General features: G+C 38.1%; 1 protein-coding gene across 1 annotated transcript in view; it reads right to left on the bottom strand.

The window, feature by feature from the left end:
- Positions 1–26,536, bottom strand: part of SPTLC3 (serine palmitoyltransferase long chain base subunit 3) — a 77,988-nt gene that overhangs the window by 30,210 nt on the left and 21,242 nt on the right. The window contains exons 2-6 of the mRNA XM_062489391.1: positions 19,017–19,208; positions 17,403–17,557; positions 16,340–16,488; positions 6,154–6,278; positions 3,866–3,959 (exon numbers count right to left, since the gene is read on the bottom strand). Of these exons, the coding sequence (XP_062345375.1) occupies positions 3,866–3,959; positions 6,154–6,278; positions 16,340–16,488; positions 17,403–17,557; positions 19,017–19,208 (715 nt within the window). The remainder of the gene's footprint in view (positions 1–3,865; positions 3,960–6,153; positions 6,279–16,339; positions 16,489–17,402; positions 17,558–19,016; positions 19,209–26,536) is intronic.

Raw genomic sequence — 26,536 nt, 5'->3', positions numbered from 1 at the left:
AATACCTACAGGTAGTAAGTCAATCTCTCCCTAAACGAGGAACTAAAACCATCTGATTTTAGCCCCCATTTAGGTGAAGGACCCCCAAGACTGTCACTTGGGGAAGGTGGGAGAGACTCCCTGGAGCCCAAGACTGGTGAGGGTAGCATCAGACACCTTCTGGCAAAAATACTAAACTACTAACCAAGGTCAAGCCACTACTGCCCAAGTGGTGGGGAGATGTTTTAGCCTCCCACCTTCTCCAACTGCATAATGGCTGTTGGACCATTGTGCTGCCTGCATTCCAGTGCAGCAACACAACTATTTCCTATCTTCCCAAAGAAATCCCTGCCTGGGAAATGGTAACCTGAGTGGTGTCCACACTACAGCCAGGGAGACAAAGGCAGGTGCTTTACAGGCAGAGCAGAATGATTTTAGTCCAGTAAAACACTACTGAATACACTTAGGACTGCTTAGACCCTAAAAGAAAATTGAAACAAAAGATTAAAATCCCCTAGACCTGTGATTCAGAGCAGGGGCTCCAGAGAGCTGAACTTTGCTGATTGTACCCACAAAACCTCACAAATGCCTGACAGAAAAATTCCCTTAAAGGCCAAAACCCATGTGCTAGTGCTGCTATGCCCTTAGCAGGGTGAAGACTAGAGGAATTGTTAATGAGAGCCCACAGGAAGGGAAGGCCCTATTCAGTAGTTTTTAGTTATGGGGCTAAGATGGAATATTCTCTTATATTTTTCTCACACAGATGATCCGTAGGTCTGTGTGCCTGTGCATTTCTCTCCTGTAAATTCCTGTCTGTTTACAAGGAAGGGATTGTTCACTGGCAGGCAGGATGCCGGGCACACTCCTATCTCCCAATAAAAACAGGCTTATAGGTCCACAGCACATTTTTGTTATATTATTCTTTAAGTCTTGAAAACTGTCTCATACACTCATGCAATGTTTTTGTCAAAAAGGAAAGACATCTGGATGCCTTTTATTTCACCTAGGAAAAGCACAAAGGTCTAAGGATTTTGTCTGTTCTAGAAAAACTATTAAGATTTTTTACGGGAAGTGGAATGTCTAAGAGAGCTACCCACTTACTGAACTACAATTCATTATCTTTTGTAAGAATAAGAACTACATTATACATATATTAAGGCATAGATTCTTTCTTGCCTTACAAATGAAATTATTCTCTATTAATAATAAAAAAATTATTTACTTTTGAAACATCACAAATCAATCCTCTTTTACAGATTTCATACTTTGAAATAAAGTAACAGTTTTACAAAATTAGCCTTTGAAAGATGAAGGTACTTCATGGCAAGTTTAAAATGGTAGATTTTACTCTCTTTTCTGTGAAATATTTTTATCATAGAACGAAGTTTTGTATCATTTTGCTTTTGACAAAGATTTTTTTCCATAACATAGCAGGAAAAGAAAGAGGAAAGAGATTTATGTGCTTATTATAACCTGATGGTGAAATCAATGCTTTTTAAAGATCCTAAAGCAATAACTTGAAGTGCAAAGTTTTCTATTCATGCACAGGGTCAATACAGCACAAGGAACCTTGCATTCACACCAAGCAGCGTGACATGGAACATGCTCAATTCCCCTATTCCTAAGCATGACAAGGACAGCACGAGCACACTCTGACAACTTGGCCATGACAACTTGGCCACGCCTGTATATGTCACATACCCACACACTAGCAGGAATGAATCTGGGAGCATAAGCAACACAGCTCTGGTCTAACAAAACAAACATCTGTCTAACTGAAAAGAGCCCTATCAGCCCATGCTAGAATTTTTGGCTACTTAATTACTTAGTATTGGTCCTTAATTGTTTTGCTGTTACACTAGTCCCTGACAAACTCAAGAGGGCACAAGGCTGTCTGCTCCATTTTGGATAAAAGCATGCACCCCACAAAGGCAGCAGTGGAAAGCATAACCCAGCAGGACTATCTCCCACAAACACCCTACTTCCCCCAAAGCAAAAGGCACATACATCTCTGCACGTGTGATCTTAGTTGTTAGTGATGTGTAACTCATGGGTATGATTAAAGAAATATTAAAAGACACAACTTTCTAACCATAGAACTAACAATCTGAGAGACTCAGAGTGGGCTGAGAGAAACCATGACCATGTGAAGCTTCTTCACATGAAGTACTCTCTAAATGCATCTTAGGCTCAAGACTAGAAAATTGTGACAACAAAAGCTATCAGTCAATTCCAAAGAGTATTTGCAAAAAGTTAAGGTGATGAAACTTGAAATAAGTTAAGGTGATGCCTCAGCAATGGCATACAAGACTGTCTTTGACAAATAAGATCTCTAATATAGAAACCAATGAGCTTTTCCAAAGCAACTTGGATGGGCATCCACTGAGGTTTGCCAAGATCCTTAAAGTAATTGTCTGCATTTCCCAATGCGAGATTAGCACTGTTTGGGTAGCTCACTATTATTTTTAGGTTCACCCATTATTCAGAAGATCATCAGCTTTAATTTACTGTCAGCACAACAGAAGCTGGTTAGGTATCAGGTTCTGGGGGGGGGGGAGGGGGGAATGAGGTATTGAAGGATTGTTAAAGACTGAATTCCTTAAACCCAGCATGACAGCTCCAGGTGACACCTTCACAGCTGAGAGTAATACACTCCTCAAACTGGAATGTTTTCTGAAATGATGTGGGAGGTGACACAAACCAGCTGGACTGCATGCAGCATAGGTAGGTGGAGAGGCTGAGAATGCCTGGATTTGGGTAGTAAGAGGTCAACCTGCAAGATGTGATATAACCTGACTGAATGGGATAAGGCTTTGAACAACCAAGGAAAAGTTGAGAAAAGACTGGTGTGGCAACCATGCTTAGCATATCCACATTTGTGGAAGTGGACCAAGTTGGGGAATGCTACAGGTTCATCTATGAATAATTAATTCTGCAAAAATATTTATGTTCAGATGGTCTTTAATCCTTGAAGGATCTTCAGAAATTGCTTCTGGCCCAAATTATGAATCAATATTAATTATAACAATATTTTATATTATAATTATACTATGCTTTTCATTCCAACTCATCCTTAGGCCTTTTACAGCATATGCATAATTCATTTTTGCTCCCCTTGGGGCAGAACACAACACTTAACAAAGAGAAGGGATTGTATTAGCCATTAAGAAAGGTAATCAGATCATTCTTCTGATTTCTCACCACTTCACTAGCTTCTAAACCTTTCTTGCAATCACTGCCTGGTGGCAGCACTGAGGATGGAAAAGGGAATTGCAATGGGGAATAAGGGCAAAGAGCAATCTCTTGTCATCAAAGGCAGTCCCAATGCCACTGACAGTAACTAGAGCAGCATTAACTAAATAAAAGAATAGGAGCATTTTAGAAGATAACTATACAATTGCAAAGCTAATGTGTGATTTCTACACTAAAATTCTATTTCAAAGAATATTTGGGATGATGCTGTTGATATAACCATCTCCATCTTTGCTATTATATTCCTGGGAATTCAGAGTAACCTCTTCAAAGGAATACCATGTTAAAGAAATTCTGGTTTCACTGAATCTGCTGGAAACAGAGACATGTTTCTATAAGTGTGTTTCTACTCTTTGGGCTACAATGACAATAACAATAAAACTTTTGTGGCAGCACGCAGTCATTCAGCAAGTCAAAAAGACACAATAGCAATTATAGTATCGCACTATTAATTTTTCCCATCAGAAATCACTTTTAAGTTTTCCCATCAGCAGCCACTCATAATATTAAACAATTGATACCATTGCCTGGACAAAAGCAACAACTGACAGCAAAGTAAGCATGGAAAGAAATCATTCTTGCCTTTGAAGTGAGAATAACTCTGTCTCTAAATTTTTACAACTTCAATACTCACTATTATGCTTGAAGATTCTAATAGTGGCACCTGAAAGCCTTGCACCGAGAACGAGAGAAGTGTGGTTCAACTCATCACTTAAAATGAGGCAGCCCTGTGGAGAAGGAGCACAATGAATATCTGCATGAACTCGGAGGCTGCTGATTTGTGTGCATGTGTGTGCCAGCATTGCACACGTGTCTATGATAGAGCACTTCACCAATTAAGCTGTGAAGATTAAACATGAAATGAATTTTCTGCCACTTTCCTGAAGGTGCTGGGGTGCACTGCAGAGGCAGGCTGAAATAGTGGGATCAGATTCTCAGGCATTCCCAGGTGGTGCATCGGGGTCCAATATTTACTGTAACTGGAAAGCAGCAAATAACCCTGTTAAAGACTGACTGCTTTATAGTAAAATCAGGGGATATTGCTTCCTCTACCACTTGTTCACAGCCCATTTTGAGTTGCAAGGATACTTCAGCCACTGCCCCACATATAAAGACTGTATGACAGTAGTGTAGGGAGGAGTAATACTGACATCAGCACTTTGAACTGCAGAAATTAGATTAGAAGACACTGATGCCCACCTCCATTAAGATGTGAATGAAGTTTAGGAACCAAAGTCTTTCTCTGGTAAATGCATATAGAGTTGACCTGTAGTATACTTTTTATTAACACAGTTGAAAACTCATTTTGTTCTTAGAAATGAACATAGAAATGTGGGAGAAGTAAATTTGTCTATTATATTAACAAGGTGCAGAACTCACAGTTGAAATTCAAGCTTGAACCCGTTTAAGACAGCTCTGCTTTCTATTAAATGTATTTTGCTGTGTTTCATTATGTTTTGCCAAAGGGCAACACATAATTAAGTAAAAAAACTTATTCTGGAATCACTGATTAGGGCTAGGTTGAGAGATATTCACATAATCTCCCAGAGACTGGTTTGCAGAACTAACATTAAGTGTAGATACAGCTTGACAAAAAAAGGTAGCTGCTAGGCTTAATTATAGAGGAAAACATAGGGGTAAATCTCTCAAACATAGGATAGTTGAGTAATATTTGTAATATATATATATTATAATATTTGTTACATATAAATACATAATAATACTGTATAATAATATATACCAAAATTTCAAATATATATATATATGTATATACATATATATATATATATATACACACACACCCCTATATTAAAAACACATACAGTAATATCTTTATTTGTGCCACTTATATCTAAATATCCCACCTCTGACAGAGGCATGAATCTCTATGTGAAGCCAGGTAAGGGAGTGGAAAATTATTATACAGCTAAAAGAAGTACCTCACACTGCATATCTGCAATTTCATAAATTTACCTTCATTAATTCTCTGTATCTGTTCCCTTTGAAACTCTAGATAAGTTCTCCAGCACCACTGCAGACTGAAGTTCTTGTTCTGAAGCACAGGTCTACAGGTCTATCTACAACACTTGTGTGCATGTATTTTAGAGATCCTGCAAAAGCTGCAGTCATCTTCAACAGTGAGTGAAGAAGTGACTTCACCCTACGCTGGTGTTTCAGAAGTCTCGGTCATACAGCACAAAATGCATTCACTCCACTTCCACCAAGAGGGAGGTCATGTTTTCTACTTGCAGGGCACACTTCATACTCCTCCACACGTGGATGAGCTGAGGAGGAGTTACTCACTTTCCAGCTGTCAGCACAGTGAGCCTGTTTGTGATGTCCACAGTAATAGCATGATGGATATTTACGCCTTTGAGTTCGGTACTCCAAACTGGAGAGGAGATTCCTTCAGCATCAAGTAAGAACCCAACTTTTGTAACGTGATCACAGCTTTAGACTTGCATTTGCTGCCAACTTTCTCTGCAGGGCTGGCTGGAGCTCTGTTCACCAGGAATGCTGAGCACTGTGCTTTTCCCTTTCTCAAAGTGTTGTAGAAATTATCCTCATCATCCTCTTTTATCACAGGCAGATGGGCAAAATCTCAGCAACTAGCCTAAATACTTCCTCCCACAAACACCCGGATATGGGATTCAACATTTGGTTACTTTCTAGGGAGAAGAACCTTCATTAAGAGGAGCTAGAGCACTAATCCCTAAGCAGCTTTTGGGTATGTGTGATAGCAACACTCAATGATAGCACAAATGATAAAGGAACGAATTTAAAGTCACAAGGTCATCAGCTTTATGACTCACACATTCCAGATATCAAGCCTTTCCATTCACTGAAAGCCCAGAATACTGCAACAGTAGTTAAAACAATTGACAAATGATTGTTCCATGTGTTCCTGAAGGAAGTACTCACCTTTCCAACAAGGGCCGGAATATTCATCGAGTTAGTTGCAAAGCCCATGCCAAACACCATAGCATCTTCCACACCAAGGAACTTGGCCACAAGTTTCTCTAGTTCTACGTGTTTGTCTAGGGTGCCTGCAAAAATAAGCACAGGGAATATTAAGTCTCATTAAACTGTGAAAGTTATTATGACACAAAACATACAAAAGAACAGGCTAGAAATGTGTCATTAAGCTATGTGACATTAAGTTCTAATGAGGGTTTTCCATTTGTATCCTGTGCATGTGGGCTAATGCAAGAGGTGCAAACTAGCTGTGACTAATGCTAACAAATACTGCTGCTGTTAGGGCAGCAAAGCAGTTGCTATGGGAAAAAGCTTCCTTTTCCCACAATAACTTTTGACATAGTTTATTCTGAAGACTAATTTTTTGTCTTTTTCTCTCCCTGCAATGAGGACAAAAATACCTCCTTTTTGCAAGAAATGTGGGACAAACATTTTAGGCATTCTTGAATTCTCTCCAGATGTGAAAACAAAAATGGATGACAACAGAATTCTTCCTTTTTTTATTGCCTGCCTATATGCATGAACAAAATTCTTAATTAGGATTTTATATGGATAGACAAACAAAAGCATTCTCTCTATTTTTCTGCTTTGGAAAGTAAAAGCTATTCCACTCCCCATAACTGATGATAACTCTGCTCCTTCCTTCCTCTCAACAGCAAACATAAATGATAACACAACACTAGAGACCTTTCTTTATTGCATGTAAATTATCTAATATTAGTGCTTGAAGTCTCCAAACAAGTAAGGTGCTACAACTATCCAACAAAAGCAGTATCCTTCCTGCCCAACTCACAGTGGAGGATGACAAAATGCAAAAGGCAAACAAACAAAAGAGTGATGTTAAGAGACTGAGATAACAGATAGCTTTGAACAGTAAGGAATCATCTCAACTTGCCAGCTCTCTAGTCTTTGGTTGCCTGGCTGTGCATTGCAGGGACCAAGGCAGAAGGAACTCTTACAGGATGATCTGTGGGGAAGAAAAGAGAGTGGCTTGTGGATTCTGGCAGAGCATTTCCCCTGTGTATAAGGCTGTAATCAGAGAACAGAAGAAAAAAATTAGGCAAGTGACTATGTTACCTCACTTGCACTGCACAAGCTGATGGCACAATAGTATGAAGTGAATTACAATGGATGGAACAAGAAAGCTGTGTTCACTGTGATGGATGAAGGAGAGATGAATGGAGGAATGCAGAAACTTGGCTAGAGTGTCTCAACAACAATGATGAGTTAGGAAGATGATCTTACCTTCATCATGGAGCAGAGATCATTAAAAAAATCAAATATAAATGGCAAGAGAACAGTTTCAGCAATAGCACTAAGCTGGTTGCAGTGTAGTGTTTTTGTTATTTTTTCTCATTAAATATCTAAAGTAAGAATGATATCCATTTGGAAATAGAGTGTGACAAATACCTACCAAGCAGGCAGGTAACTCTCCAATACCCAGGGAGGTAAGGGGCAAGAATCATGTGACTTCTTGAAAAAACTGGATTACATGGACAGTAAAGAACAGCAGTGCTGCTGAGATTTTGCCAGAGCCTTCCTAGGTTGTGCTAGACCTGAGCTTACTCCAGGAGAACTTCAAGAGTCTCTGCACTCCTTGCATCACACAGCACGTACCTGGAGCTGGGTTGTATCTGTGCTCTGAGAATTATGTAATATGACACAGAAAATATGTCTCTGCAGAAACTCCACTACATATGAGCTGAGTCTGTGTGAAGCTCTTTGAGGATGACTGTTTTTTGAATCTGTACATGCCAAGACACATGAGGATATGAGCTGGCTCAGCACACAGTCACTGTTTAGTACCCAGGTTCCATGAAATACAAAACAATGTTTCAGAGCTGAGCTGCTCACTGGAAATGTGGGTAAGAATGTGTCTTAAGGTATAAGCCCAGCAGGACTCAGCATGTATTTCTGTGGTAGGTTCTGTATTTTTTGCAAAGTTGTCCCAGCTAGTCTTCAACTTGGTTACAGCACACACAGACAACAAAGAGTTCCAGAAGAATCAACTGCCTTAGTGTTTCCTGCAGATGTTACTTAGTCACTCGAGGGCTACCAGCACACAAAAAGAAGATTTAAGTCTAAAAATGGAAGCTCGAAGCCAAGCACACTGTGGTCACAGCTGGAATAGGAAGGTTTGTGAAAGCATGAGAAACAAGCAGTGTGTGCTTTGCAAGGCAGGCATTTTAAGGCATGACACAATTGTCCCTGACTCTTCCAGGAGTAAGTCTGACACTACTGGGGTGGAGTTAAATTGCTTTTTGGGATTGCATCACGTTTTCTGTTTTTACAAACAGGAAAAGCCTGACTCAATAGAGACTGTTCTGTTAAAACTCCTATTAGATGACCCACAAAGGAATAGCACATTTTGCACCTATTTTTATTGATTTTGTCATGGTGAAGAATGACTCAGTCAGAAAGTGACTGATTCATACTTATTATTCACTAATCCTAAGTGTGAATGCAGATGATTTTGTACACCACTATTGCCTACAAATCCTGAAATACAAATGGAAATTGGTTAGCAAAACAAAATCCTGAATGACAAGGATTTGCAAAATGAGCCCTGGTTTTTAATCATGGCAGTATTATTGGTGGTAGGTAAGGTGTTGCAGGAGCAATACAACACACACCAGTACTGTCAGTGGGAGGTTCATGACAGATGTATACACTGAATAGAGTTGAGAAAGCATATAATGATGCAATTATTTAATCATATCAGAATATATCTCTACACAGGATGTCCTTGGACACTGTATAAATTGCATCAATTCTATCACTTCTCTCCACTGGAAGAAACAAGAGGTCAGACATGAGCTGCTGGGATGAGGTTTGTCCTAGCATTCCCAGCTGGTCACAGCCACTACCACCACAAGCATAAACAGCACTACCAGACAGATGCAAATTTGATCCAAAGGAACTGGCAAAAGCTGAAACATCTCAGCATCTCAAGCTACATAACAAAGTCAGTAATTACACAGCTCTTCATTAAATACAACCTTAGTGATGTCAAGTAAGGTAATCCTGGCCCTTAAAGTGTTTTGTATTGTGCTAGATTCAAGACCAGTATATGATCTCATGAATGAAAAGTGATATACTAGATATATCTTTTTAATACACTGTATACACAGATACTTTCTAAGCTTGCCCTATAAACAGACATTAGAATTTCCCCACTGACTGACTACAGCTTGGCTTGACCCAACAAATGAGGATACAACTAAACAATGTACACCAAATCACCAGGAAATGTTTAAGACATACACAAAAAAAAGGTACCTGCATCTTTAAGAGGCAAAATTAAATCGTTTTGAAAGTTATGCTTCCCTGCTGAACAGCTGTATGCAATAAAATATGGCAGGAGTTACTGTGACCCAAGACTATATAGACATTAAGATCAAAGATCATATCAAAAGTGGACTTTCACAATGGGAACCACCTCCACAGATTCCCACACTTCTCAAAGCAAATCCCCTCCTTTTCAAAATCTGATGACCCAGTTCCCTCCATTAACTTGCCACTGCACTCTGGTGACAGGAGACATGAAGTACACTGTGTTTTGACAGTCTTTTTCTTAGATTCATCCATGCTGTTGGGCTGAAAGTCACTGCCAGACTACTAGATGGATAAAGCTGGAAAATGGACTTCCCATGATCCACAGAGTCATTATTTAGTTTCACATTTTCAGCTTGGACAAGGTGGTTTATCCCACTGGTTAGTCTGTCCAATACAGCTTTGCAGATTCTTATATAAATGACACAGGCTGGTTGAACAGCCAACACTGGCAACTGGTACCCTGTAATAGAATTTTATGTTTGGAATTCCAGGACCCAAAGAAGACAGGGAAATACCTGCTCGCCTCAAGTTAAACAAAAGCTGGAAGAGTATACTGATATAAGCAACAAGGCCTTGAAAGAAAAAAGAACAGCTGGGAGCCCTCTGCATCCCTGATGTGACTCACCGAGGTGACTGAGAACCATTACACTATGAAAATGAGGGTTTGTCAGCAGCATCCTTGGGAGGGTGGGGAGCAGAACAAAATATCTGAACTTCCTCATCATATTTGAAACTTAAGGTCACAAACTCACTCTGGTATGGTGCTTGTCAGAGACGAAAACAAATCTGTGTTATTGAAAGACACGCACACTTTTACAAAAGCAAGATTGGATGAGTTATTAATAGCAAGATGAAGAAACAGAAGCTGTGGAAATGATATTATTTCTTTACACCATGTTACCAGATGCGGATGGTATCACTGTCCTACAGAGCCACTAGCAGAGGAAAGCCACAGCTTGTAGAATGCTGGAATGAGGGGGTGAGAAGCATGTTACGCAATCGCCTCATTTAACACTGTGTGTGCAGAAAAGAGTCAAAAAATAAGGGGTTTTTGATGAATCATTAGATAGAAAGGAAATGCTCAAGTTTCCTTAACATGTACTACCAACTGACAGGACTTCCATACCATTAAGATGTGTCACAGATCTAATAATGTACCTGTGTAATTTAGTGATTCTCAGAAAAAAAGTAGATTAGTTTTAACAAAAGTTCCAGTCGAATTTAGATATTCTGATTTTCTTTCTTTGTTTCTTTCCTTTTTTTTTTTTTTTGCCTTTAGAAAATCACAAGGTTAAAACTTCCAGCTTAAATCCTCTCTCATCATGCCAAAGCCTGTATGGCAGCATCTTGAGTATCAAAATATTTGCATGCAGATAACATCATATATCAGAGATATTCTGGATATTAACAAGTCACACAACCCTTAACTCCTACAGATGCCTTCAATTCCACCTGCTAGAAGATGGACCATCCAGATTATTAATCTTGCATTGCAAAGCATACTTCTGCAATGGTGATACACAAGGAACAAATCTGATCCAATAATAATAAATTGATCGTAAACTGGATTAGTTATTTATGAGAAGGTAGGTCCAAAAAGGAAAAGGATGTTAGTGAACATGACAAGAGAGAATTCTTTACATGAACTGTTTCCTAATATATACCATACTCTATCAGAAAATAGCTAAGATTACGAAATGTGTATATATACACACATATATATACACACACACAAATTCACACTTTCGTGGCTTTATTTCTACTTAAGATCCCTCTTTCAAACTGCAAATTATGGGAAATTCAGTTCTTTATCTCTTTCTCCAAACTGAAAAATGAAACATTTACTCATGTTTGTACAGTTATTATGTTTAAAATTAGTTCTGGCCCTAATTAAAGCTTTGAAGGAGCATAAAAGAAAGAATGGCCAAATAACTATTTTTATCTTCTTGAAATGCTGCTAGAAATCCACATTAGGCCTTAAAACCCAGTGGATGGATGTGAATGGGATTGAGCTACTTTTGTGTATTAAATGTTGGCACAAATTTTCAGATCTGCTTTTTAGAAATGAGATCACAATCAAGTGTAAAAAACCCTCAAAGAAAAAGCCCTAAAACTGAGTGCAAGTTGGGTGTTAAAGGGTAATCTCATAAAATGCCCTCAGGAATGAATCACCCTGCAAGTGTTTCTGTGCAGGCTCCACGCTGTCTTTTGATCCAAGGCATAATCACAGGAGAAGGATTTCAAAAGGCAAGAATCCTGCCTGGCTGCTTATCCAGCCCTAATGACACGTTTGCTCTGGTTACTCACGTATGTCATCTCCATGAGGAATACTGGTGAGTTAGATAAACAGAGCATTGGAAGTGCTGGCTGTCTGTGTGACAGCCCTGTCACCACCGTGGCTCTAGGAGTGCTCAAATAATCTGCCTTACCTTAAAAAAAAGGTGTAACTTTGCTGATTTTGTTATCATCTGCAAGCAACAAGCAGGAAGCTAATTTGCATGTTTCTCAATAATTCTCAGTCACATTGCTTAGACAAGGCTGATTATAAACATTGAACAACAGGAGGGGCTCAGACAAAAGGCTTTTGAATCTGCCTTTGACAGTAGCCAGCTCCCACTCCAGCCATTAAAATACATTGATTTGCATGGGGAAAAGGACTTTGCATTCAAGTTGTCATTCTTTCATATTTTTCATTATATGGAGGGAACATTGCTATTTCATTTAGGTTCCTATTTGCTGGTAGTTTTATTAAGCTAAAAAATAACAGTTTTGAGAAAAAATATAAAATACATAAAACAGTAGAGATATTTTGGGGGGTCAGTTTACATGGAATGCCCCAACATTCCCAATGCTCCAGTTGAACAGTTGGTGTCCAGTTACTTATGGAATCATAGAATGAATCACAGAATAGTTTCTGCTGGAAGGAACCATAAAGATCATCTCATTCCAATGCCCCCACCTTGGACAGGGACACCTTTCACAGGATCAGGCTGTTCCCAGCCCCACCCAGCTTGTCCTTGAACACTTCTAGTAATGGGCATCCACTGCTTCTCTGGACAACCTGTTCCAGTGCCTCACCACCATCACAGGCAACAATCTCTTCCTGACATCTAATCTGACCCTGCCCTCTGTCAGTTTGAAGCCATTCCCTCTTATCCTGTCACTCCACACCCTAGCAAAAAACCCTCTCAATCTCTCTTGTAGCTACTTTGAGGTACTGCATGGCTACTTAAACCCTTCAGCACTGAAGATTTATTTTCTCAGACCCAATATATATTCCTAAAACCCAAAACTTCCTACTTCTTTTTATGTCCCAGTTGGTTTCTTGGTGTATAATGAACAAGGCAGAGAAATAAAAAAAATTGACCTTTTCCTGCAGGAGAGACTGCTGCTGACAGAAGCTTTTTTAAATTTAAATAACACTCATGGTCAATTTTGTCAGCTAGGGTGGGTGCAGATCTCTCTGTATCGTCTGTTGGCATCTCTCAGAATTAATAAGGACACCCTAAATCAGGTACAGTTTGGCTATTTCTAGTAACAATCAGTGAACTCTCTGCACACATGACCAGTCCCTCACGCACAAGGGAGTGTGAAGTTCTGGCATCTGCAGCAATGAGCTCCTCGGGTCTGGCAGCCTCCAGCATTTATTTAGGTGGAAACCTCCTAACAGCTTCACACAATGCCTTGTACACCTGGTAGTGGGGAAGGCAATGGACGGTGAACCCTGACCATTCTTCCACATCACACATTGTGTTGAAAATTTCTATAATTTCTCCCCTTAGGCTCTTTTTTTGAGACAAATGTCAGGCCTTTGTGACAGCTGAAGACAGGAAGCTCAGTAGTTCTTCGCCCTGAAGCTGTCTGAGGCCTTTGATGATCCCTGTGGCCCTTCTCTTACACTTTTCAATTTTGCTAAATATTTTTGATCCGACCTGCACAGAGTATTCAAGACAAGAACAAACAGCAGCTTTATGCAGCAGCATACTGAGTCTCTATGGTTGGTTTTCTGTGTACTTTGTAGTAATTTTTGGTGTTTGATTTGCTTTCTGATCATGGAGCAGCAAGTTAATGCTTCCATGGATGTACCACTTCTGACTTCAAGATCTTACTCCTAAGGGATAATAATTCTTGGTCTTAAAAAAAGGAAGGTATTTTTATTTCACATTGAAAGTCCCGCAAACCTCTCAAAAACATGTCTGAAATGACGCCATTATAGTAAGAAAGTAATTTATTATTGTTATTATAATTTAAAAGAGCATGGAATTAAAAATGGAGTGAAAAGCCTTAAATCTTTTTATGGGGATAAGTATAGGAAAGTCAGCCACTGGTTTTATCAGTTTTAACCCTGTTCTAAGAGGAAACTACCTGCAGCAGGATTCTGATATAACACCACTGTATACCCCCTCCACAGCCTCCACAGTTTTAAGAGGAGGAGTGTAGGCAGAAGACCATAAAGGACAGTTTTACTATAATGTATGCTTTCAAATATCACTCACATTACTATTATTTGTGTCTTCTTTGTTCCACCCTCTCTCTGAAATCCTCTGAAAGTAGTGGAAGGATTCTTCTCAAAAAGAGAGCTACCATTGCTTACAGAGAGATCTTGGTAAAACTCAAACATGCCAGACACTTAAATGCACACAAGCAGAACAGTATTTTCAAAGTCAATTAGATTGAAAATATAAATATGTTTAAGTGCTCTCTTGGATTAAAACCCTACAGGCAATTTACAGGCTTGGCTCTAGCAGCTCAGTGCATTTATACTTCAAAATACTTTAGCTTCACACACAATAACAACAGAAATTTTGAAATGTGATCTGCCCAGAAACAAACTCATCAAACTTTTTATCTAAGACGAAGATGAGAAATGGCAATTAAAAAAGTTAAGATGTTTAATTAATTTCCTGTCTCTATCTTAGATATATTTAGCTCAGAATTTTTCTGTTTGTGGTGAGAATGGAGCCCAAGAACATAAAGGAACAGGGAAAGAGAGTATCCACTATGAATAGGAGGCTGTTTTTCTTAGGTTGTTTGTACAGGTCTTGGTGACAGACAGGCTCTGAAGAGCCAGCACCAACGAAACAGCCACTGCTCAGCCCTGCCCTGTGCAGCCACCTTTCTCCATGGAGCACACAAACACAAATCCTGTCCAGGACAAACTGCTGTGACTGCTCATTTACACCAGCTAAGTCAGGCCTAAACACCCTGCTTCCATTTCTCAATAGGTTGATGTCCAAGCTGCTCTTCAAAATTCACTTCCAAAAGATGGAGACTCACAAGGCTTCTAGGATGTTATTTATCTGCAGCCCATTCTTGCATTGTGAATAGTCTTGATGCAGTTCATGGGACTGTTTGTTGTGAAGGCAAGTAGAATGAATCTAAAACCTTGCTCAATCAGTCAAGACAACTTTGAGTACACCACAGCAGTTCAGATGAAGAGAAAATCCTAGAAATCTCTACACATCGGCTGTCAAATAGACTACATGAAGTTGCCTAATAAGATTTTTAATATTTGAACACAGAACCAATCTTCTAATAAGTTGGGTTGCTTTGAGTTATTTTTGTTTTTCTTTTTTTTGTCTTTTTGAAGAAATCTTCCGCTAAAAATTCAGCAAAAGTTACAGAATAAGGAACACTAGTCATAATCTTAGATGTCCTGAAAACAACTTGAAATATTCTTAAGACAAAATAGAATCTGGGAGAAAAAGAGAAAGCTTCCTTCAATACCTTAAAGGACTAGCAGTGGTGACCACTTTCAAGTATGCAATTCAGGTTAAATAATATACTACAGTCACCAGATGGGTCACCTACCAAAGGAAAGTAGGGTCAATCTGTAAACCCTCTCTGAGCGGTGTCACTGACATAATTATTATTGGCAAATCAAACCACAGTGACAAGATAAGAAGCAGGTGACAAGGTTTGCATTACGTTTTAGTCTGAGATGGAGAATTTAAATAAAAAACTAAATTAAATACAGTATTTTTCCTGTAAGATAAAAAAATGTAGTTTTTTAGGTTGCTGGATTAGAACAAAAGAAGTCTTATATAGACTTCTCCATTCTGGGAAGTCCTTTTATTTTTCTTTTTGATAACTCCCAATAAAGGTAAAGCCTGAAGAGAAACCACCGCTTGCATTTCTATGTCTTGAAACAGTTTTTTTTCTGAAATGTAAGATGATTGTACCATAAGGAATACAAGGCTTTGTGTAAAAGCAGAAAGTTGAAGGTAACACTGCATGCAGCCTATAAAGTAACAAAGCAGACAAATCATAAAGGACATATAAGCCAAAAATGTCAGATGGAGCCTTCCTGAATTTATTTGCTAAAGGCAAACTAGAAATTTCTGTTTTGTGCAAGTAGCATCTCATAAAACATTCCAATACAGTCTTAGAACATGCGATTAAAAACATTATGTAAAAGATAATTTTACAAATCTGAAACCTCTGTGTGTGGTAACTAATATAAACCTGTGATGAAGTTGAATTTGCCCCAGAATAATTGTTGACATCTCAAAGTGTTTTTTTACTTCTCTTAAAAAATAAGCCTGTTACTTCCATCATTAAAAATCCCAGGCCAGTATACGACACATTTGGGTTTGCTTTTCCGAAAATCAGTATTAGTTTTCCTTTTGGAAAAAACTCTCATGTGAGAACAAATAAAGCACAACATTCCTTTTAATTGTGAAACAAGTAATTGATGATGTGATTAAAGTTCTCTAAGTATCCAATTCTTTTAAGATATGTGTGAGAAAAAGAATATAATGCAGAACCTTTGGTGGCCATCTTGCTGTTTACTCACCCATTTCTTGCCTGGTACTGCAGACTCCTGTCCCATATTTTTCTAACTCTATGGTCACAGTTTTCAAAGCATTAACATCCGTTTCTGCAAAGCCGAGGTAGTTATAAGAACCCATATTGATTACATTCTTGATAGTCCTTCCTGTAAACCTATAATCAAAACAAAATTTGAACAGTAGTGAAATTTTTCCTCCAATCCCAAATGAAAAGAAAAAATCCCGAAATTTTCCCACCAAATTTTGTTCCAGCATCAAGTTCCTACTTGGGAATTTACAATCCTCATACTCTAACAACCCGCAAGTTTTTCTAGCCTTTCTCTTTCCCTAATTAAGTACTGCTTCATGGTCGGAGTGCTTTCTAGAAGCCACGCTGTAGATGGCAATATACTGGTATAGAGTGAATGGCTGCTTTTATGGATTTAATAAACAAACAAACAAACTTAAAACTTTATTTAAGGAACAACTTACAGACACTGATTTTCCAAGCAAATTGTCAACTGTTTCCATTAAGTCATCGGTGTTCTCTTACACACACAGAATTTAAAATTGATGAAAATATGGGAAGCACTATGATGCATTCTCAATTAAGCTCAAATATAGCAGACCTACACACTATCTATGCTGCAAATTTTCATAGCTGTGCAATTCAGCTGCAATACACCAACACCTTCAAGCTGTAATCTGCTTAAAACCCACTGCCAAAGACTCACTATGAAGGCAAGAAGCCACATTCATGCAATGCAAGAAATTATGAATTAAAACCTAACCAAGGGATAAAACTAATTTTATTGTAATATTCTGACTCAAGGTCTATTTTTATAAATGGTGTGTGAGCAGTCTTGTGCTGACAAAGCTAAACCCATTTGCAGTCGAGCTGGAAATCTATACTGCATTTCCAAACAAATACTCAGAAGAAACGGGTCAGATTGTCAGCATGGTACTGACTGCAGAAAGAAACGTGCTGATGGATATTAGACAAGGATCTTGACACAACTTTCTGTGCTTTGCCGAGCTGTCAGGACCATGTTCATGAAGCTGAAAGCAGTAGAGTGTAAGATGACTCACCTAAATGTCCAGTTGTAATCATCTGTAACACGCTCCATGAGGTCAAACTGTGGCCCAGGGACACTGCAAATTGGACGATTCCAGTTATCCCGTATTCTCAAATAGAGGTTTCTGGTGTAAAAGTTCTCAAAATCTTGATAAAGTGGCACAAAATCCTGGTTTGAAAACATGTACAGGGTTATGTTGCTGGGAAAAATATCTGCTTCTGTACCCAAGTAATTCCTATTAACAAGGAGAAACTGATTTATCAGTAAAGAGAGAGCCACAGCAGCCACATGTTCCTATGTCACTTACAACTCCAAACAGCAAATGTCTTACTATAATTCTTTTAACACACAATATTGTATTTCTTAGAGGCTAGAGTATTTTGTTTGTTTCTGTTTTAAGACTGAGGGTTTTCTGTTTTCTTTTATGGTTGGTAAGTTTTTTGCTTTTTTTTAAGGGTCAACAAGTTGGTCTAACTCTCCCTATATATCCTGAAAGTTGAAAATGGAAAAAAAAAAATCTAGATTCTTTCACTTGAAGAAATCAGTTGCTTTAAATTGAGCATTTTTCTATGTGTGGAGCAGATTGCAGAAAAGTAGGATAAACAACTCACTACATTTCATGAAATGCTGGATACATTAGACAAAAGCTATTCCAGTATATGTGATTTGGGCATTACTGCCCTAACATGGAAATGCAAATACCCAGTTAAAACAATTTTTTTGGTTGAGAATTTATGTCTATCCATAGAAATGAAATGTAAATAAATCTTTACGTGAAACAGAAATATGTACGTGTTGAGCACTGCATACAATAAACTGATAAAATAACATGGCATGCAGCTAACGTGGGAGAATTAAATAAATGTGTAATCTGTAGTGAAGGACAAAATAATTTAACTGGCACAACTGGAATAAACAAATGGCCAAATCATGAAGTGAATTGAAAGTGCTATTCATTAAGTTATGCATGCATCTTTGAAAATCTAAAGCAGGAAACAGTTTCAAGAATTTTATTTGCAAGAGAAACAGTAAAACTGTTTGTGTTTTTCCTTCATTATGCCAGGTGTTACTGTAAATGTTACTCAAACTGCACAGAGGAGGAACAACCAAAAATTCTAAACAAAGTTGGAAGGCAGTTGATCTTGCTAATGTGCAAGTCTCACTTGGAACTATGTGGGATTAAAAAATTTTAGGAGTTACAAGAATTCAATTATAACAAAATTAGAAATGCCTTGCTGTGAAAGACAGTGCAAGAGAGCCAGATGGAACAAAGGAAATTTGGGTTGAAGGGATTTGAAAATATGATATATTTAATAAGGCATTTATGAACTTTTTTTTTCTGTGGACTGACCTAATATACTGAGATTCTGCTTTGCTGAGAGTATTATGGCACTCTTAGAATGAGGTGAACATGTAAAATGGGTAAAAATGATATTTTACATAAATGTAGGTACATAATCATGCACATGCGTACAACTCCACTGCAGGGTGTGTCAGTCCTCCACCCCTGTACAACGTTCAGTAAAATGAAAATTGTCTGCCTTGTTATTTCCACAAGTTGCTGGAAATCACTTGCAAGCAGGGGAAAACTCAGCTGTGGATACATAATGACTTTTTTCATACATACTTTTTGTTGTTCTCTCTCCGCAGCAATGTTACGTTTTTCTATTCCCCAGGCTCTCATAAAATCTCGCAGGTAGCCAAATATTGTTCCCACTGCAAACCCCACGAAAGTAAAAACTGCAACATACATTGGTGCCTGTTCAAAGTGCTCAATAAATGTTTTTTTGTAGAGAGTTCCATTTGATACTCCATTCTTCTGAAAAAAACACAACAGAAACTTGTGATTAATACGTTTAATCTCAGCAAAGCTCAGACCCTTTGACCTCGGGGCAAATCTTTTTCTCTAATTAGAAGAGACATTTAGATCTCACACTGTATCAGCTGAAGAAGAGGACCTTTAACACTGCAGTTGCTACTGACCACTCCAAGTATCTTCCATTTTCTCTCCTCTCATGTCCTCAGCTGCAGATGTCTTCAACACCACTCCCTTGTCTATTTTGAAACATGTGAAACTTATGAAAGATAGGCAATGTTTTATTGTGCAACTGGACAATTATTTCCAAGGTGATTAAATGGAAACCACAATGCTCTGTCTCGCAAGACAGAGCTATAAAAAGGGAAGGGCAGCATTAAAAGCTCACCTACACTGTGCCTAACTGCTTCTGGAAGTCTTGTGCAACCCATTGCAGCAACTAACCTATATAAAACAAATCCTGCCTAAAACAGGGCAGCTTTACCATGATCTCCAGACCCGAAGAAGTATCCAAAACAGTTATGATACCTGCCTTCTGTGTCTGTTCTGATTTCAAAAATGCTTTTAATCCTATTTTCAGTGGCGTCTCCCTTAATTCTAAGGTTTCTTAAAAACAAAAAAGAGAAGAGCAAAAGTAAAGAAAAAAAAAAGGAAGAAGACACACAGCCTTGCTTGTTGGAATTAGTGATCCCATTCTGAGCAAATTCCAGAAATTTACAACAGTGTGCGGACAAAATATTTTGTAATTACAAGATATTAATATTTCCATTTTGAAATTAAAGAGGCTAAGTTTTTCAGTTGCCATATTCAATAGGCTCATCATATTATTCTTTGGAAGAGTGGTAACTCCCTTATTTTTGCAAAATATGATGGCCTTTGGCTGTTACTAGACCGTGACTGTAGTCTGCTAATGCAAAATTAACAAACCACAATCCAGAAAAAAATAGTGCCCTGTTAAAAAAAACTCAAAACAAACAAACAAATACCCAAGACATATATTTTAACATATTAAAACAAAACTGCCAGCATATGAAGAAATACCATTAATCCATTTCTGCCTGTGGGAAGGATGAACTAAAAATGTAGGTTAACTAGTTATGTAATGTAGAAACCTGAAACAGAATATTTGTATCAATAACAATTGTCAATTTACTACACTTGTAAGGACAGAGTATTATTGATCTTCATATTGCATTAAAATGTCTTTATTCTCAAAGGATTTAGATTTCTGTTGTAACTTGCTGGTCCAATCCTGGATTACCCAATGTTTTTTTGGGAGAAAAAGTAATTTTAAAAAAGGAAAAAGTGTTGCTGGGCACAAGAGAAAATAGAAAGGCTGTTAAGGAAACCCAGAAAAGAAAGTAATGCTGGTTGGGCTGAACAGAAACATATTTAGACTTTGGAAACACTTACTGCCCTGCAGGGGAGAAGGAATGCAGGGCTGGCTCTCACCATGTGAGGGAACACCTTTGAAGAAATGCTACACATGCACTCCTACCTCAAGCTAATTGCTCTTTTAGGGAAACCTATTTACCACAAAATACATTTTATGAAGATGAGTTAAATACATGGTCAAGTCAAATTTCACATAAGTCATAGCAGCTGTGTACACACAGTGATGAAATAAAGCAAATATTTCAGATAGGATAAAACGCAGTCCTATTACCTTACATTTGCCATGGGCTAAGAGCATATTTATGGTCATATATGGAAGTTCAAGTGGCATTGTAGCTTGATGCTCTTTAATCAATTGGCATTAAGCTGTGATGATGTGATAATGCACCTGAGCCCAGAAGAGAGTTATGATGTTTCTGTTCATTGATTTTATTAAGAAACACTTTATTGCTGTAAACCTTATTGGTGAAGGCACAGGAAAGTTCCTAACAGACTACTGCACTGTAGCATCCTTCTTCCACAATAAAACTCTGCTGTTGTGGAACTCTCATTTTAGCAGGTGCCATTTGATGCTGTCAGTATGACAGGTGTATTTAATCAGGTAACCACTGTCACTGTCCTGAATACAAACAGCTGGGAGGATTGAGCATAGATAGCAGTGAAGCACGGAGAATGTGGAGCCAGATGTGATCCACATTCTCCAGGCTCTAAAGAAAACAACCCAAGAGTCTTTGAACAGTTAGTACAAGGCTGGGAGAAAAAAATTCAAAAAACACAGTGACACCTCATCTAAAAAACAGTGATGAAAACAAAGAGCATTTAATCCATCCCTGGAGTCCCACAAAAAAGTAAAGAGAGAGTCTCAAGAAAGAATAATCAAAACATTTTCTGTTTCTGGAGTGAGAGAGTGGTAGCAGGGCTATTTCTGTGCAGCATTTCTGATTCAAGTGAGGGGTATATGAGTGAGTGACTGAGCATCATGAGGATGTTCAATTTCAGCCACTCTAAATTGGCTGAATTGGTCAGTGAAGCAATGGCTGTAATTTTGCACTACATTACTGTTGACTTTTTCTGTTATCGTATCATATGATATCATTTCATCTCAGAAGAAGGTGGATTTGGAGACTGTGCATTTGGAACAGCAGCTATACAGTGAAGGAAGATGTAATTCAACTGTTGCTGGCACTGAAATCAAATAGAGCAGATTTCCAACAAATACCTGAAACCATTCAGAGATCATCAGTTACACCATTACACAACAGGTGCTCTGCTGAATTGTCTTATTACCTGTAATAACACCTGCACTAGGCAGCACATTTTCTACTCCATACCTTCAACTATAGGAATTGTTTGGGCAAAGATTCTAAAAAATATATAGAATCTTCCAACTTTAACAATTAGTGACTGAGATTTTATGACTCTGTCTTATCACCTTCAGCAGTCATCAAGGGATAACTATGAATGTATTCATCATTTTTCAACCTAAAAATGTTGAGGAAATAAATTGTGACTTTTGACAATTCATTTAATCTGTAAAAGTGTTTCCATTTTTATAATGAAATTGCCTGACAGTGTCATGACAGTTTACTTTGACTGTTCTTGTCTGCTGTGCTTTCCTACTCAGCTGATTACATAACTCATAATTTTCTAGACTTAAATAAATTCTGCCTCTCTATTTGTCTTTTCCCAACCTAGAAGAATCTTAATCTATATAATTCTAGTCCAGCCTCCTTGTCCTTACATGGATTTGAACCCATAAAAATGAATTAAAAAAAAATCTGTATTTTCATGCTTGACTTTCTCTTCACTCTGCAAAAATCAATCAGACCTTTTTGAGATGCAGAGGATGAAAATTAAAATTCCATACCCCACTTGAGGGCACAGTAGGGATTTATACATCTGCCAAGGATGCTTTGTCTTCTTTTCTGTTGCTTTTTAAGGACTTTTAATGTTCTATTTGCCTTCTTGCCACAGTTCACAGTTTCACCTCTTAGGGACTACATACATCCTTCCTCAGTTGCAAAAATACTAAATTTAGAACACACTGGTGTTTATGCATTTTTGGGACCATTTTCCTTTCCAATTAATTCTTTGGCTTTATTTAGTGACCTGCATTTTTTTCTGATCTTTTGTCAGCATTGTACACAGTGCCAACAAGAAACTTCTGCAGTGTTTCTTGCTCAGACCTAATTTTTCACCAACCTGAAGAATTCAGTATTGTCAACACATATTGTCCATTATTTCTCCTCACCCCTTTTTCCACCCCACTGATGAAAATACGTCCAAAGAGTGATCCCTGGGGGACTCCATTCCCCGCATTTCCCTCATTACCTTTTCAAAATTGTTTATTTGTAACCCCTAATTTCTGTGGTAAAACAGGCAACATAAGCAGCAGCCCAGAGTTACTCAGCAATTTTATTTTTGGCTTCATCTAAAAATCTTGAGCAAATACCCCTTTGATATGTTAATCCACAGTTTAATGGCTTTAAAAAAATATGCTGGCATCTCAAATCAAAATAGCTTCTCAGTGGCCTGCCACACAGCAAATTTACCTTCCAGGCACAAATGCAGGGAATCTACTGGTTCAGCATAAAGACATGCAACACAGAAAGGCTATAGGTGGAATTCAAAGAGAATGGATGTTTTACCAAGGAGTTTTACAAGTCTACGATTTCATTAACTTATTGGAAACCAAAAACACAATCAGGAGATGCAACTTTTGTGTGTTGATCCTCAGCTTAGCTGGTTTCAAGTAAGATACTGCAGCAAGAGAACTCCTTGCAGCAAGATTTTGATGCCAAGGAAGGCAATGGGAGTGATGGCAATGCAGCAAAGTCAGCTTTAAATACAATACCTCCTGAGTCCCATTTTCTATAATTAGCCATAATGTTTCAAAGCTCTCCCCTAATGCAGAACCCTTCCAAAATGCCCTCAGTTTCTCAAATGGAGAAATCAACTTTGACATCAAATCTCAGAGTGCTATTAGAATGGACATCAGTATAAAATACTGAATATAAGGGACACAGAAATTGAAATTTCTTGCTGCAATAATAATGTAAACTCATCTTGAAGTCTATTAAACACACTTCTGGCAACCCCTTTACAAGCAATAGTTAAAAAATATAATTGAATTTAGCAAAGAAAAAAATTACAGCTATGCAGTAGCATGAATAATACTTACATAGTTGTTAACACTATCGTTACAATAAGGAGATCATTTTTCATTGCATTAATGTCCTGCATCCCTTGGAATTGTGCTAATTGGCATGAGCCAGATTTGCACCTAGGGGAGAGTGAAGAATTGAACTGCACAGAGTACCACTGTACCAAACCTGTGTGCTGGCCCTGAGTAACTCCCCAGCAAAGAGGTATGCCAGTTGAGTGGAGCTGTATCAAGGAAACTGAGCCCCAAGAACTCATGTTTTCATGCAAGTCTTCTCTACAGAGAAAACAAGCTCTAATTAAATATTCTCCCGCAACTATGGCCACTTCCAATACAGCAGCAGTAAGTGCAGACAGGTATATCCTTGAAATAAAACTACAGGGACAACAATAAAGTCTTTAAATATAAGTTCCCTGCCAGGTATAAAATCTGATCCAGAGGTGGATGAAACTTTACGTATGTTTCTGGATCAGATTTGATCAAGTTGTTTTATACAACCTATTAAAAAACAACGCAAACTTACTGATCCCCATAGCGCTTCCCATACAGATATGTATATGAAGAGAGAGGTGTTGAAAACTGTGAACCAAGTGACAGCCACGTTTGCTCAATATCTGACAGACCTACAATGTCTGATAGTGAAATCTTAAGCAAATTAGGACAGCGTGCTCCTACAGCAAAAAACTGATGGGAGAATAGACATAACTGCTAATGCAACATCTGATTGCTTGCAGACAGTTTGCTTCTAAACAGGTGTTTCTTCCCCAGCATTTGAAGAGTATCTGGGACAGGACAGATGATTTTAGATGTCCTAGGATGTATGAGACAGTCACACGGGGAAGAATATAAATATTTACATAAATAATGACATAAATGAGTGCCAGATCTACAGAAGCCTGTAATCTGGAGCAGAAACTGAAGCTGTGGTACTACAGGATTCCATTTCAGCCAAGGGAAGGGTATGGTCCAGCTGAATCCCACTCAGCACCTGCCACTGGACAGTCGCAACTTGAAGTGTCTGGTGGGCTATTCTGTCTCCTGTAGATCATTGTCACCAGAGGGATGGGTCCCAAAGAATAAAACTGTCACGTTCCATGCAAACCCACCAGGCTATCACACAGTATTGTCCCAAATCACTTAGGAATCCATTAGACACTGGAGGAATCTGGGTGATTGTATGCAGTTCCCAGGAGAAAAAAAAAAAAAAAAAGGAAATTTAAATTATGAAAGCAGACATTCCCTGTAATGAACACAATATTGACACAAATTTAGATTACTTCATAAATCTGCCCACTTACTGACAATTCTATACTTCAGTTTAAAAGTGATGTCTGTAACAACACATTTCAGATCTAACAGGCTCAAGTTTCTAAACCATAAGCCAAAAATGGCTACATGGGGAATTCATAGATTACTGAGCTATAAAGACAAGACATAAATTAAAAATAATTGTGAAATTTATAGGTCTAGAAGGTGCTAGAATGAAGGTCACTGCCTCTTGCAATGTGACAAAGCCACAAGAAAGTGGATCCAACACAACTGCAAGTAGCAACCAAGCCAAAAAAGCTTTGGTTCTTATTAGTGTGCCTGCAGAATCCCTGTTTAGACTACTGATTTCTACTGAAGTTTCAAGAAAAAAATACACACCTGGTAGCAAAACAATCAATAAGGACAAAGAGTAAAATCTCCAAGATGGTCCAGAAGGTTTAGGAAATATAGGACATCCTTAAAATAGCTTAGGAAAGAAACCTTGTACTCTTAAACTCGCAGAGATTCAGGATTTAACAATTTGGAAACTCTAAAATGTTCCCTCCCTGTAAACACCATTAAATGTTGCTCCTTCTATTGCTTGAGGTTTGTTTGAAGGCCTTCACCCAACTTTTCACAAGCATCAGGAAATGGCTTTCTAATTGTTAATGAACTGTCCTCTAATTGCTGACTAAAAACTTGAGCCTTTCTTCAAGACAGCATGCTAAGGGCAAACACCACAAAGGTATGAAAAGACAGGATTTTCACCTTCCAAACTTGTCATTTGAATGCAAACTCCAACATACTCACCTTGCAGCAATTCTTTCAGCATCAAATAAACAAGTCTTGCAATGCTGACTATGACATTAATACCATGAAAATACAGATGTGAATGACAAACACATTAGAAATATACTGTGAAATGCTGTTATGTAATGAGGAAAATAATACTGCATAATTTCCAGAATAACACTTTACTCTGATCCTGAAATGATACTTTTGATTGCAATAGGAGGTTGGGAGGATACAGAATACTTATTCTTAAATGATGTTCAGGAAGAACATTCAACAGTAGCAAGAATTCCGAACAAGAAGAAATATGTACTCAGAAAGTACACATTTAATCTTAGTTTTGTATGTTTTAATTAAGATATTTATATTAATTTAATAAGTTATTTGTTATTATTTATTTTAATTTAATAATCTGATATATTGTAAATTCTATCCCTGCACAAACTACAAGCAACACACACTCCAGCATCAATGAATGTTTAATTTCAACTGTTAAGAAACTGCCCTGCTGTGTGCAATTTTTGCAAAACCTACAGAAAACATCAGCATATGTTTTCATCATGCATGTATTTAGTCCAGCAGGTAGAAGTGCACATTGCAGAATGGTCACACCACACTGTTTGTCAAAAGAAAAGCCACATGTAACTATAGCACAGAAGTTTAGACTAATGCACACAGACTCGGGATACAACTCAGTAGCAAACCATGAAAATGCAATCTGACGAAAGGGAGA

Source organism: Cinclus cinclus, chromosome 3 (assembly GCF_963662255.1).
Source record: "Cinclus cinclus chromosome 3, bCinCin1.1, whole genome shotgun sequence".
NCBI classification, from domain to species: Eukaryota; Metazoa; Chordata; class Aves; order Passeriformes; family Cinclidae; genus Cinclus; species Cinclus cinclus.
The sequence above is the reverse complement of the archived record's forward strand: the minus strand, read 5'-3'. Positions and strand labels throughout refer to the sequence as shown.